Genomic DNA, 14,942 nt, shown 5'->3' with positions numbered 1-14,942 from the left:
AGTATTTCATAGGAACCTGGAATGTTAGGTCCATGAATCAAGGTAAATTGGAAGAGGTCAAACAGGAGATAGCAAGGGTGAACATCAACATTTTGGGAATCAGTGAGCTAAAATGGATGGGAACGGGCAAATTTAATTCAGATGAATATTATATCTACTACTGTGGGCAAGAATCCCTTAGAAGAAATGGAGTTGCCCTCATAGCCAACAAAAGAATCTGAAATGCAGTACTTGGGTGCAGTCTCAAAAAAGTCAGAATGATCTTGGTTTATTTCCAAGGCAAACCACTCAATATGACAGTAATCCAAGTCTATGCCCCAACCATTAATGCCAAAGAAGCTCAACAGTTCTATGAGGACCAACAAGACCTTATAAAACTAACACCAAAAAAAGATGTCCTTTTCATTATAGGGGACTGGAATGCAAAAGTAGGAAGTCAAGAGATACCTGGAGTAACAGGTAAGCTTGGCCTTGGAATACAAAATGAAGCAGACAAAAGCTAACAATTTTGCCAAGAGAATGTAATGGTCTTAGCAAACAGCTTCTTGCAACAATACAAGAAATGACTCTGCACACTGACATCACCAGATGGTCAATTCCAAAATCAGATTGATTATATCCTTTCCAGTTGAAAATGGAGAAGCTCTATATAGTCAGCAAAAATAAGACTGGGGGCTGACTGTGGCTCAGATCATGAAATCTTTATTGCTAAATTCAGACTTAAACTGATGAATTAAATTGATGAAAGTAGGGAAAATCACTAGGCCATTCAAACACGAACTAAAAAACACAAACAAAAAAAACTCCCTTATGATTATACAGTGAAAGTAACAAATGATTAAAGGGTAATTAGATCTGATGGACTGAGTGCCTGAAGAACTATGGACAAAGGTTTGTAACATTGTACGGAAGGCAGTAATCAAGACCATCCACAAGAAATGCAAAAAGGTAAAATGGTTGTCTGAGGAGGCCATACAAATAGCTGAGAAAAGAAGAGAAGCAAAAGGCAAAAGATAAAAGGAAAGATATATCCATCTGAATGCAGATTTCCAAAGAATGGCAAGGAGAGAAAAGAAAGCCTTAGTGATCAGTGCAAAGAAATAGAGGAAAACAATGGAATGGAAAAGACTAGAGATCTCTTCAAGAAAATTAGAGATAGATACCAAGGGAACATTTCATGCAAAGATGGGCACAATTAAGGACAGAAATGGTATGGACCTAACAGAAGCAGGTCTTATTAGGAAGAGGTGGCAAGAATACACAGAAGAACTGTACAAAAAAGATCATCAAGATAATCATGATGGTGTGATCACTCACCTAGAGTCAGACATCCTGGGGACCAAAGTCAAGTTGGCCCTAGGAAGCATCACTACAAACAAAGCTAGTGGAGGTGATAGAATTCGAGCTGAACTATTTCAAATCCTAAAAGATAATGCTGTTATAGTGCTGCACTCAATATGCCAGCAAATTTGGAAAATTCAGCATTTGTCACGGGACTGGTAAATGTCAGTTTTCATTATAATCCCAAAGAAGGGCAATGCCAAAGAATGTTCAAACTACCGCACAATTGCACTCACTTCACATGCTAGCAAGGTCATGCTCACAATTCTCCAAGCCAGGCTTCAATAGTAGTGAACCGAGAACTTCCAGTAATACAAGCTGGATTTAGAAAAGGCAGAGGAGCAAGAGATCAAATTGCCAACAAACGTTGAATCATAGAAAAAGCAAAGAATTCCAGAAAAACATTACTTTCTGCTTCACTGACTGTGCTAAAATTTTGACTGTGTGGATCACAACAAACTGTGGAAAATTCTTAAAGAGATGGGAGTACCAGACCACCTTACCTGCGTCCTGAGAAACCTGTATGCAGGTCATGAAATAATAGCTAGAACCAGACCTGAAACAACGGACTGATTCAAAGTTGGGAAAGGAGTATGTCAAGGCCATATATTGTTACCCTGCTTATATAACTTACATGCAGAATACATCGTGTGAAATTGCCAGGCAGGATGAAACACAAGCTGGGATCAAGATTGCTGGGAGAAATATCAATAACCTCAGATATGCTGATGACACCACCTTATGGCAGAAAGCAAAGAAGAACTAAAGAGCCTCTTGATAAGGACGAAAGAGGAGAAGGAAAAGTTGGCTTAAAACTCAACATTCAAAAAATGAAGATCATGGCATCTGATCCCATCACATCATGGCAAACAGATGGGGAAACAATGGAAATGGTGAAACGCTTTATTATCTTGGGTTCCAAAAACACTGCAAATGGTGACTGCAGCCATGAAATTAAAAGACGCTTGCTCTTTGGAAGAAAAGCTATGACAAATCTAGACAGAGTATTAAAAAGCAGAGACATTATTCTGCCTACAAAATCCGTATAGTGAAAGCTACAGTCATGTATGTATGTGAGAGTTGGACCATATAGAAGGCTAAGCACTGCAGAATTGATGCTTTTGAACTGTTGTGTTGGAGAAGACTCTTGAGAGTCCCTTGGACTGCAAGGAGATCAAACCAGTCAATCCTAAAGGAAATCAACACTGAATATTCATTGGAAGGACTGATGCTGAAGCTGAAGCTCCAACACTTTGGCCAGCTGATGTGAAGAGCTAGAAAAGACCCCTGTTGCTAGGAAAGATTGAACACAAAAAGAGAAGAGGATGACAGAGGACAAGATGGTTGGATGGTATCACTGACTCAATGGACGTGAGTTTGAACAAGCTCTGGGAAATGATGAAGGACAGGGAAGCCTGGCATGTGCCAGTCAATGGGGTCGCAGGAGCTGGACACAACTGAGCGAGTGAACAAAAACGACAATTAATATGAGAATTTCTTGAAACCAGAGAATATTGTGATTCTACAGTGCTGATGATACAAGGGCTGGAACTGTGTCTTATATAAAAATTTAAGCCAGGGAGGCAACTGAAAACACCACACAGTATCACAAGAAAACTTGAAAAAATTGACTGGGGCTTGGTATGCAAGAGCCCCAGTAGTACCTTGGTGCAGAAGGCGTTTCATGATTTTTCCCTCTGAGTTCAATCTGGAATTTATTCTAGGTGTAGACTGGTGTGCTGTGATTCATGGGGTTGCAAGGAGTCGGTCACGACTGAGCGACTGAACTGAACTGAACTGAGACCTTTGTATTTTAGTGGTTCTTTTTCATGTAAAATTTAAGAGTTTGTTCTTTTCTATTCTCAAGCTAATTTTTTTGTATGGATGTTATGAGATTTTTCACATCCTAATTTTTTAAGTATGCTACAAAATGGGAGACAATATTTGCAAATAATGAGAACTTGTTCCTATTTTAAATACCTAACAACTCTGTGGAGCTACAAATTGGATTTGAAAATGGAGAATAGAAACCCACTCCAGTGTTCTTGCCTGGAAAAAGGAGTCTGGTGGGCTACAGTCCGTGGGGTTGCAAATAGTTGAACACAACTTAATGACTGAGCATGAACAGAAGCACGAACTTATCAACAGTATAACATTTTGTGAAATACTTTAGTTCTTTGGCTTCCATTATTCTCAGTGTACAGATAAGAATAACAAAGCAAACCACCCATTTTGTTACAAAGATCAAATCAGGTAGTTTGTGGGACTCCCTAGTGGTTCTTTGGTTAAGCCTTCACCTTCCAGTGCAGGGGTTGTGGTTCAATTGTGAGTCAAAGAGCTAAGATCCCACATGCCTCATGGCCAGAAAACCAAAACAGAAAAACAAAAGCAATATTGTAACAAATTCAATAAAATGGTCCATATCAAACAAATCTTAAAAAAAAAATAAAGTTTGTGGGAAATCATTTTTTTAACTACAAGGCATGCTACTAGGAATATTATCTCATTACTTTTTAAAATTACCCTTAAGTAAAAGAAGTGGCCTTAAAGAATTTTTCTTTATAAAATTGTTCAATAAAACTTCTCATTCTCATACAGAATCGAGAATTATATTTTATTCTAGAATCTTAAAGGTTGGTCACTGTTAACCATTATGTTCTGAATACCATTTGCTGCAAAAAATTCATGAAACCCTATTTTCTCCTTTTCTAGCACCTCAGATTGTCCATGTTTTATCTCTCAACTGTGTATTTTAAATAGGTAATAGGAAGCAATGGCCATTTGGAGTTGGTACAGCAGAATTGTACTGTAGAGTAAAGGCCTACCACACTCATTCCTCACAAACCAAAACAAAGGACTGGAGATCAGCCTCCCTTTCAAGGTATGTCTGCTTAAATCTGGCAAAAAGGTCAATGGAAAACAAAATATCCATTTTAAAAAAGAAAGGTGTACTTGAACTATCTTTGAACCCAAGAATGTGTATCAGTATGTATAAATTGTGCCTAAGGTGGGGAATTTTTAAGTTGAAGCTTAAAAATCCCATTCCTAAAGATTTGCACACTCCTGTTCTTTTGAGAGTCAACTGGGTAGATATGGTGCAGTACTTCTCTGGAACTTAATGATCTAGGTTTTCTACCTTTTAATATTTATGATGCTATATAAAGGCTCTGTCTACTTCACATTTCCAGGGCCAGTTTTTGCAAATGGTCTTAACCCAGCCTCTAAATTTGCAAACACAAATTATTTGGGCAAATATTTCTGGTAGTTAGATAAAAATGCATTGTTTGAGGATATTATCTGAGGCACACAATTTTAGAGACCATGCTGGAAGTAGGTAGTGTACCCCCCAAAAATTCTTGAAAACCTGGAAGCTTACTTATATCCACAAACTTTTTATCTAAGAATGAAAAAAGCAGAATAGAATTTTGAAATATTTTATATTCCATATCAGATGATCTAAAATTTTCACCCATCATTATTTGCAATTAACTTCATAAAAGGAGACTGGTAGCATAGTATCTTCTATTTTATTCCTGGGGATTTCACTCCTTCATCTCATCTTCCTCATTATAGACAGTACAGTAAAATGCCAAAAACTAGCCAAGAGATTTACAGGGATCAATTAAGTAGAAGGGGATGCGCTCCTCCTCCCAGGTGCTTGAATGAAGGGCTCAGGGGAACACTTTTTCTGTGATCAACTAGCCAAGGGTCTAATTGTCTCTTCCATTTCACCCATTACAACATTAGCTTAATACAATCAGAAGCCTTCTCTCCAAATTCTGGTAATAAAATCAATATAAAATGGAATTTTCCAATCCACATTTAATTTAATTGTGATTTTCCTTTATTTGTGTTTTTAAAAATCTTTTCTAAAGCTCCATGAGTGGGCTGCCCAAAGTGTAAGTGCTTGATTGATTGACAGACTATTTTAAAACTAGTACTTACTGTTTCTTCTTCTTAAGACCTGAGTGGCTTTTAGAGTAAAAACAATAGGGTGGAAAAAAGAAGTCTTTGATTCACTTATTTCATATAGAAAATTGGAGAGAAAAGATGTCATAAAGTCAGTGATTTTAACAGTATATGCATTTTTTGCATCATATGCTGGTAGTCATAAATTGAAACAAGTGTACATACAAAGCAAAAAGGAAAATATAAAGATGCATTGAAGAATTTTAATTATGTAGTAGGTGATAATTAATATTTTCTTATTTCTTATGAGTTTTTAAATATATAATTAAATAGACTGTGAGGATTGTAACTCCCGTGTATATTTTATGAAACTGGCAATTAGTTCTTATGTAAAGCACCAAGTGCTACTTTCTCTGTTACAGTCTTTATATTGTTTATATTTTTCCTCTTAGAACAATTGAGTATCTTTACAGTTATAAAAAATTTAGATTACTTTTCCAAAATTTTGTTGCTGTCCTTTGTCATGCATTTATATTCCACATATAGGTTTCTGAAGTTATTTCTTGTTTTATTTACTCTTGGTTGATATTTGACCGAAAAAAAAAAAAGTAAAATTCTTATTTTAATCTCCATGGAACCAATAAAACCTATCAGCTGCATCCTGTTCTTATTGGGTTAATTTGAAACAATTATGCAGTATCTAAGGAGACAGAAACACTGTATAACTTTTAATGAAAATAATCAAGACAAAAACTTTGCAGCTTTGAGTAAGATAAGCTTCTGACTTAAACATGCTTTTCAAAAATCAGTCCTTTGAAAAAATTTTAATTACCTGATATGGATAGCAATGTAGAACTAAACAATCATATATAATATAACCTGGGCCATTGGCTTATAAAGCTTCATGTATTTGATACGTCCACTTGAAGCTTGCTACTCAGCAGAGAGTCCCTTGGACTGCAAGGAGATCCAGCCAGTCCATTGTAGAGATCAATCCTGGGTGTGCATTGGAAGGACTGATGCTAAAACTGAAACTCCAATACTTTGGCCACCTCATGTGACGAGTTGACTCACTGGAAAAGACTCTGATTCTGAGAGGGATTGGGGGCTGGAGGAGACGGGGATGACAGAGAATGAGATGGCTGGATGGCATCACCGATTCGATGAACATGAGTTTGAGTGTACTCCGGGAGTTGGTGATGGACAGGGAGGCCTGGCGTGCTGTGATTCATGGGGTCGCAAAGAGTCGGACACGACTGAGCGACTGAACTGAACTGAACTGAATTGAATGCATAATACATAAGAGAAATGAACAGATTAAATAAATTACCCTGCTATTGGTTGATCATTTCTATTTCTTGGTCATGCGTCTCCAAATTGTAAGTTCTCTAAGAAGGGGATTCAAATGGCAAGACCTGTCTTCTTTCTACATACCCTTACATGAATGATAACTTCTAATGTGGTGGTGGCTAAAGAAAACTTTGGTACAACTGTTGCCTATTAAGTTCTAGTCTCATAAATGGGTCTTAAAAATTCCTTGGGCAAATGGGAGAGCTGACCATAACAAGCTGGGTCTAAATTCCATATCATTTTATACAGCAAACTTTCCACAAATGTAAAATAACATTATTGGGCTGCATCCCTCAGTTCTGCAGGCTTGTAACTGCCCAGCAGCAAAACCAAAGAAAGAACCCAGAAGCAGTGACAGAGACATAAAAGACTTTTTGGATAAGGATTCTTATGAGTCAGAAGCAAAAATCCTGGAGTGATGATGTTTGGCAAAGAGCAGGCAGGATGCAGGAACAATCTTGTTACTTGTGAGAGAACCATAATTTGACTATCTTGGGCCAGGTCTCAAAAAGCCCCTAGAGGGAGGAGGGGATTGCGACACACAAACCTGAGTCACAGACTCCTCCCTAACAAAATCCCGCCGGCGCCAAGAATTAAGAAACTCCTCCTAAGGAAAGTCCCGCCGGCGCCAAAAGTCGAGCCAATCAGAGTAAAAATGGTAAAACCCCCCCCAAAACCCCGTGTGCGCAAAAGCTGGCCAATGAGCTACCGTGTATGTATAAACTGACCAATAAGCTACTGCCAGGTTGATCCTTTAAACAGAAATAGGTGCTTGTGTAACCTGCCGCCTCACCCAAAAGACCGCCTCATTGGGACCTCGCTTTTAAATCAGCCAATAGAGACCCAGTAACTAAGCTTCTCGCTTCTGTACCCGCGCTTCCCGCCTCCGCCGTTCCTATAAAAACCCCTCACTCCAACCGTTAGGCGCGCAAAGACTACAGACAGACTTTGTCGCCCCAGGTACCTGGCATTCGAATAAACCTCTTGCTGATTGCATCCGGACGTGAGTGGTCTCGTTGTTCCCTGGGAGGGTCCTCCTAGAAGGAAGGATCTCTGTGGAGGTCTTTCATTTGGGGGCTCGTCCGGGATCGGACCCTTTTCTTACCCAGGGACCACCGACCCACCACCGGGAGGTAAGCTGGCCAGCGCTTCTACACTCTACTCTGTGTTTCTCTGCTTCTACGCTTCTGTATTGTACATGTGCTCTAGAGTTCAGCTGAACAATCTGTATCTGGCGGAACTGAGAAGGAGCTGACGAGCTCGGACTTCCTTCCGCAAGCCTGGAAGACGTTCCACGGCTACCCGGAGCCCGATTTTTCGGTGCTCATCTGTCTCAGTCCACGGACCAAATCGGACTTTTTGGGGCTCAGCCTCTGTCCGAGGGGTACGTGGTACTCCAGGGAGACGAGGGAACCGGACCCTCATCTACGTCTCCATCTGAGTTTTTGCTTTCAGTTTTGCGCAAAGACCGCACTGTGCGATTTTGGTGTTGTGGTGTCTGTCTACTGTTTGTCTGTTTCATTGTGGGATTTGTCCTTCTAGAAGAAATGGGTCAATCCGTAACCACCCCCCTAAGCCTTACCTTACAGCATTGGAAAGATGTCCAGACCATCGCCCGCAACCAGTCAGTTGAAGTTCGTAAAAAGAAGTGGGTTACCTTCTGCTCGTCCGAATGGCCAACCCTCAACGTGGGCTGGCCACAGGATGGGACATTTAACCTTGACATTATTTCTCAGGTGAAATCCAGAATCATGGATCCAGGACCGCATGGCCATCCTGACCAAGTGGCTTACATCGTAACTTGGGAAGCCCTGGCCTGTATTCCCCCGCCTTGGGTCAAACCCTTCGTCACCCCCAAAGGCCTCTCTCTCCCATCGGCTCCAACCCCTCCGCTCCTCCCTTCACCCGCCCCAACCCAACTACCTACCCACTCTTCTTTATATCCAGCCCTGACCAAAGCCCCTAAAGATAAGAGGCCACCTACGACAGTTCCGGTGTTACCGCCGGAGGAAGGCCACCTCATAGATCTCCTGACCGACGACCCCCCACCTTATCAAGGCCCTGCCCCAATGAGAGAAGCTGCCCCAGCAGAAGCAGCTCCCAGCGCCCCGACCGCTCCGGCGCCCTCACCGGTGGCCGGACGACTGCGGGGCCGCCGCGAACAACCCCCAGACTCCACCTCGCAGGCCCTTCCTCTGCGAACGGGGTCAAATGGCCAACCCCAATACTGGCCCTTTTCTGCCTCCGATCTCTATAATTGGAAAAATAACAATCCTTCTTTCTCCCAAGACCCCTCCAGGCTAATCTCCTTAATTGAGTCCATTTTAGTTACTCACCAACCCACGTGGGACGACTGCCAACAGCTGCTGCAAGCACTGCTAACCACTGAAGAAAAGCAGCGAGTCTTTTTGGAGGCCCGAAAAAAAATGTCCCGGGCGAAAATGGCCGTCCCACCCAACTACCTAATGAAATTGATGCTGCTTTCCCCTTGGGGCGCCCTGACTGGGATTTCTCCACGGTTGAAGGTAGGAACCACCTACGTCTCTATCGCCAGTTGCTCATAGCGGGTCTCCAAGGGGCAGCAAGACGCCCCACCAATTTGGCCCAGGTAAAACAAGTCGTCCAGGGTCCTGAGGAGTCCCCCTCCGCCTTCCTAGAGCGGCTTAAAGAAGCCTACCGCATGTACACTCCTTATAACCCTGAAGACCCGGGGTGCAACCTCCCCATGTCCTTTATCTGGCAGTCTGCCCCAGATATTAGAAAGAAACTAGAGAGATTAGAAAATCTCAAAGAGAGCTCCTTACAAGACCTAGTAAAAGAGGCAGAACGTATATTTAATAAGAGAGAGACACAAGAAGAAAGAGAGGAAAGGCTTAAAAAAGAGGCAGAAGAGAGGGAAAATGCAAGAGACCGTAAGAGAAATAAAGAGTTTAGCAAACTGTTGGCCACCGTAGTTTCAGGACAGCGGCAGGATAAGTTAGGGGGAGAGCGGAAGGGGCCCCGAGTAGATAAAGACCAATGTGCATACTGCAAAGAGAAAGGACACTGGATTAAAGACTGCCCAAAGCGACCAAAGGGGCCCCGCCGATCGAGGCCCCAGACGGCTCTGCTAACTTTGGAAGACTAGGGCAGTCAGGGCCAGGAGCCCCCCCCCCTGAGCCCAGGGTAACCCTAGACGTTGGGGGGCAACCTGTCACCTTCCTGGTGGACACCGGCGCTCAACACTCCGTGCTGACTCGCCCAGCGGGACCCTTGAGTAACAAGTTGGCGTGGGTCCAAGGAGCCACAGGAGGCAAGCGGTATCAGTGGACCACGGACCGGAAGGTACATCTGGCTACTGGAGAGGTAACTCATTCCTTCTTGCACGTGCCTGACTGTCCTTACCCTCTGTTGGGCCGAGACCTCCTTACGAAACTAAGAGCACAAGTACATTTTAAAGAGACAGGAGCCCATGTTACCGGGCCCCAAGGACAACCCCTTCATGTCCTGACCCTAAAATTAGAAGATGAATACAAACTTTTTGAACAAGCAGGACCCGACAGGACCAAAAACCTTGCTGCCATCACCCCCTGGCTGCAAAACTTTCCACTAGCTTGGGCCGAGACCGGGGGAATGGGGCTAACCGTCCGACAGCCGCCACTGATAATACCCCTAAAGGCCACAGCCTCCCCTGTGTCGATCAGACAATACCCCATGTCCCAAGAAGCATACCAAGGGATTAGGCCACACATTAAAAGACTTTTGGATCAGGGGATTCTGATCTCCTGCCAGTCGCCATGGAACACCCCTCTCCTCCCCGTAAAAAAACCGGGGTCAGGAGACTACAGGCCAGTCCAGGACTTGAGGGAAGTCAACAAGAGGGTGGAAAACATTCACCCCACAGTCCCTAACCCATACAATCTACTAAGTGGGTTGCCGCCGACACACACTTGGTACACGGTGCTAGATCTCAAAGATGCCTTCTTTTGCCTAAGACTGCACCCAAGTAGCCAACTCCTCTTTGCCTTCGAGTGGAGAGACCCCGAGCAAGGGATATCCGGCCAGTTGACATGGACCCGCCTCCCGCAAGGGTTCAAAAACAGCCCAACTCTTTTCGATGAGGCACTACATCGGGACCTGGCTGACTTCAGGGTTCAACATCCAGCTCTCATCCTACTACAGTATGTAGATGATCTTCTGTTAGCAGCAAAAACGGAGGAAAGCTGCAAAGAAGGTACGTCTGCCCTCCTTGAAACCCTGGGGACTCTAGGATATCGGGCTTCGGCAAAAAAGGCCCAAATCTGTCAACAACAGGTCACCTATCTGGGATACCAGATCAAGGGAGGGCAGAGGTGGCTGACAGAAGCTCGTAAACAGACCATTATGAACATCCCTGCCCCCAAAAGCCCCCGCCAATTGCGGGAATTCCTGGGGGCTGCAGGGTTCTGTCGCCTCTGGATACCAGGCTTCGCCGAAATGGTCGCACCTCTGTACCCCCTTACAAAACAAGGAGCCTTGTTTGACTGGCGGGAGGAACATTCTGTGGCCTTCAAAAATGTCAAAAGAGCTCTATTGACTTCCCCGGCTCTCGGGCTCCCAGACCTGACCAAGCCCTTTAGACTGTTTGTAGATGAAAAACAGGGCTATGCAAAAGGGGTCCTGGTCCAAGATATAGGACCCTGGAAACGTCCTGTAGCCTACCTCTCGAAAAAGCTAGACCCCGTGGCTTCAGGCTGGCCACCCTGTTTGCGCATGGTGGCGGCTATTGCGGTCCTCATCAAGGACGCCCACAAGTTGACCATGGGGCAGCCCTTAACCATCTTTGCCCCACACGCGGTTGAAGCCCTCATCAGACAGCCACCAGACCGCTGGCTATCCAATTCCCGGATGACTCACTACCAAGCCATGCTCCTGGACACAGACCGAGTGCATTTCGGTCCCATCGTGGCACTCAACCCGGCCACCCTGCTCCCGATCCCGGAAGAACCCGAATGGCATGACTGCCACTTGATTCTTGCGGAGGCGCATGGGACCAGGCCAGACCTGACAGACCGACCATTGCCGGACGCGGACTTCACCTGGTACACCGACGGTAGCAGCTTGGTAGACAACGGACAAAGAAAAGCGGGGGCAGCTGTGACTACAGAAACCGAGGTAATCTGGGCAGAAGCCCTTCCGCCGGGGACCTCAGCCCAGAAGGCCGAACTCATCGCCCTGACCACGGCCCTCCGGATGGCAGAAGGTAAGAAGTTAAATGTGTACACCGACAGCCGGTACGCATTCGCTACAGCCCACATCCACGGAGAAATTTATAGACGCAGAGGGCTCCTTACCTCTGAGGGTAAAGACATCAAAAATAAGACTGAGATTCTAGATTTACTAAAGGCCCTGTTTCTTCCCCAAAAACTCAGTATAGTACATTGCCCAGGACACCAAAGAGGAGACAGTCCCGTGGCACGAGGAAATCGGATGGCCGACAGAGCGGCCCGTGAGGCGGCCTCAAACGGGCCACCCAATGCCCTGCAAATCCTCCCTCTGGCCTCGGGACTTGTCAATACTTATGTCTCAAATCGGCCGTTCCAGTATACTGAAGAAGACATAGGCCTACTACGGAAGATGGGAGCTTCCTATAAACCTGAAGAGGGATGCTGGACTTATCAACAAAAGCCAGTAATGCCCAAGAAACAGACTCAGGAATTCTTTGACCATCTACACAGATTAACTCACCTTAGCCCCCGAAAAATGAAGGCCCTCATAGAAAAGGAAAACCCATATTATTTATTAGAGGGAGACAGGCTCTTACAGCAAGTGGCAGGCGACTGCAGGGCCTGCGCCCAAGTTAATGCAAACAAGGCCCGATATGGGGTCGGAGCCCGGGTGCGGGGACACCGACCAGGCATACATTGGGAAATCGACTTCACCGAGATAAAACCAGGACACTATGGCTATAAATATCTCTTGGTGTTTGTGGACACTTTTTCTGGCTGGGTAGAGGCCTTCCCCACGAAACAGGAGACGGCCCGAACGGTCACCAAGAAGCTGCTAGAAGAAATTTTTCCCAGGTATGGAATGCCCCAGACACTAGGGACCGATAACGGGCCAGCCTTCGTCTCCCAGGTAAGTCAGCTGGTGGCTAAGCTGTTGGGGATTAATTGGAAATTACATTGCGCCTACAGACCCCAAAGTTCAGGGCAGGTAGAGCGAATGAATAGAACCATCAAGGAGACCTTAACCAAATTAACGCTTGCAACTGGCTCCAGAGACTGGGTGTCCCTACTGCCCCTGGCCCTATACCGAGCCCGAAATACCCCAGGGCCCCTCGGCTTAACCCCATTTGAAATACTATATGGGGCCCCACCGCCGGCCACCACTCTCCTCGGTCCCCATATTGCTGGACATGCTAACAGCCCTTCTTTAAAAGCCCATCTGCAGGCGCTCCAGATCGTGCAAAGAGAAGTGTGGAAACCACTGGCCGCAGCCTACCAGGAACAGCTAAACAAACCCGTGATCCCACACCCGTTTCAGATCGGAGACTCTGTCTGGGTCCGCAGACATCAGACTAAAAACCTCGAGCCCCGGTGGAAAGGACCCTATACAGTCCTTTTGACTACCCCAACCGCCCTGAAGGTAGACGGCATCGCTGCTTGGATCCACTCCTCGCACGTTAAGCGTGCCCCGTCATCAGGCTCCGCCGACACCAGCCAAGACAGCCCAGACGGACCGCCCCGATGGAAGCTTCAACGCTCTCAAAATCCACTCAAGATAAGACTTTCAAAGATTATATAACTATAATCCTTATAATCTTGAGTTCCCTGTCACCTGTATCCCCTGCTAACCCCCATACCCCAAAACAAATAACCTGGAAACTTCTCGATGGGCTCACTGGCGAGGTACTCAACTCAACCACCGAGACTCACCCCCCCAACACTTGGTGGCCAGATCTGTATTTCAACTTCAAAGACATTGTACAGATAGATGGGACTGGGGGACTTCTGCAGGCCGACGGGTTTTGGGCATGCCCAGGGTACCTGAAAAACTGGAAAACTTGCGGGGGCATGCAACATTATTGGTGTAGTTCTTGGTCCTGCGTGACCTCTAATGACGGCAACCGTAAGTGGGACGTTGGAAGCAGGGATGGAATTACCTTTTCGTTTGCACTAAAGGCCCCCGACGAGGGTGCATATTCCCCAGGCCCAGACGGAAAAGATAAGTATGCCCAAGTTAAGATAACGTTCAACCAAGAAACAGCAAAAAAACTCCATTGGGCTTCGGGGCTCAGCTGGGGAATTCAGACCAATGCAGGGCCCACCTGGTGGGGCCCCTTCTACGGGGGTATCATAACCATCCTCCAAACCATAAAAACACCAGGCCCCACTGCTGCTGTCGGACCCAACACCGTCCTGACAGCTCCAAACCCCCAAGTCCCTAAAAATAGCTCAGGAATCAAAAGTAACACCCCCTCACCTAGTCAGTTGACACCTCTGTCAGGACCATCAGAGACCCCTACGCCAGAAACTAGGGTTCGATTATTCAACCTGGTACAGGGAGCCTACCTCGCCCTTAACGCCTCTGACCCTGACAGGACCCAAGAGTGCTGGCTGTGCTTAGTGTCTAGCCCCCCCTTATTACGAGGGTATAGCAGTCGGGGGCAACTACTCCAATCATACCCAGGTCTCCGGCCGATGTACTTCTGGCACTCAGCACAAACTAACCTTGTCCCAGGTATCTGGGAAAGGACTTTGCCTCGGGACTGTTCCTAAAACCCACCAGGCCCTATGTAACATCACCAAAAAGATAACCAGAGGCACCTACTACCTAGAAGCCCCTAATGGAACCTATTGGGCTTGCAGCACCGGGCTAACCCCATGTGTCTCTGCCGCAGTGCTTAACGGAATCACTGACTACTGTGTCTTGGTTGAGTTATGGCCTAGAATAACTTACCATAGTTCTGAGTATGTCTATAACTATTTTGAAAAAAGGTTTCGGTATAGGAGAGAGCCTGTTTCCATCACCCTGGCCGTGCTGCTCGGAGTGGGAGGAATAGCGGCAGGATTAGGCACGGGGACGGCAGCACTCATAGAAACTAGTCAGTTCGGACGGCTCCAGGCCGCCATGCACACGGACATCAGAGCATTAGAAGAATCTGTAAGCGCTCTAGAAAAGTCACTTACCTCCCTCTCCGAAGTAGTTTTGCAAAACAGGAGAGGGTTAGATATCCTATTTTTGCAGGAAGGAGGGCTTTGTGCAGCCCTAAAAGAAGAATGCTGCTTCTATGCAGACCATACCGGGCTAGTGAGAGACAATATGGCTAAGCTAAGAGAAAGGCTCAAACAGAGACAAAAATTATTCGAGACTGAACAGGG

The 14,942-nt window shown here is 45.5% G+C and overlaps 1 protein-coding gene across 1 annotated transcript; it reads left to right on the top strand.

The window, feature by feature from the left end:
* The first annotated feature begins 7,757 nt into the window (after positions 1-7,757).
* Positions 7,758-9,742, top strand: LOC148778336 (uncharacterized). Its single transcript, XM_088834508.1, is given in 2 exon segments — positions 7,758-9,020; positions 9,023-9,742. Coding segments are annotated over 2 exon segments (1,578 nt in total). The 5' UTR covers positions 7,758-8,147; the 3' UTR covers positions 9,728-9,742.
* Positions 9,743-14,942: the final 5,200 nt, after the last annotated feature.

This window comes from Moschus berezovskii, chromosome 3 (assembly GCF_049115385.1).
Source record: "Moschus berezovskii isolate FMDL1 chromosome 3, NW_MosBer_1.0, whole genome shotgun sequence".
Lineage (NCBI taxonomy): Eukaryota > Metazoa > Chordata > Mammalia > Artiodactyla > Moschidae > Moschus > Moschus berezovskii.
Note: the sequence above shows the minus strand (reverse complement) of the source record. Positions and strands in the feature narration are given on the sequence as shown.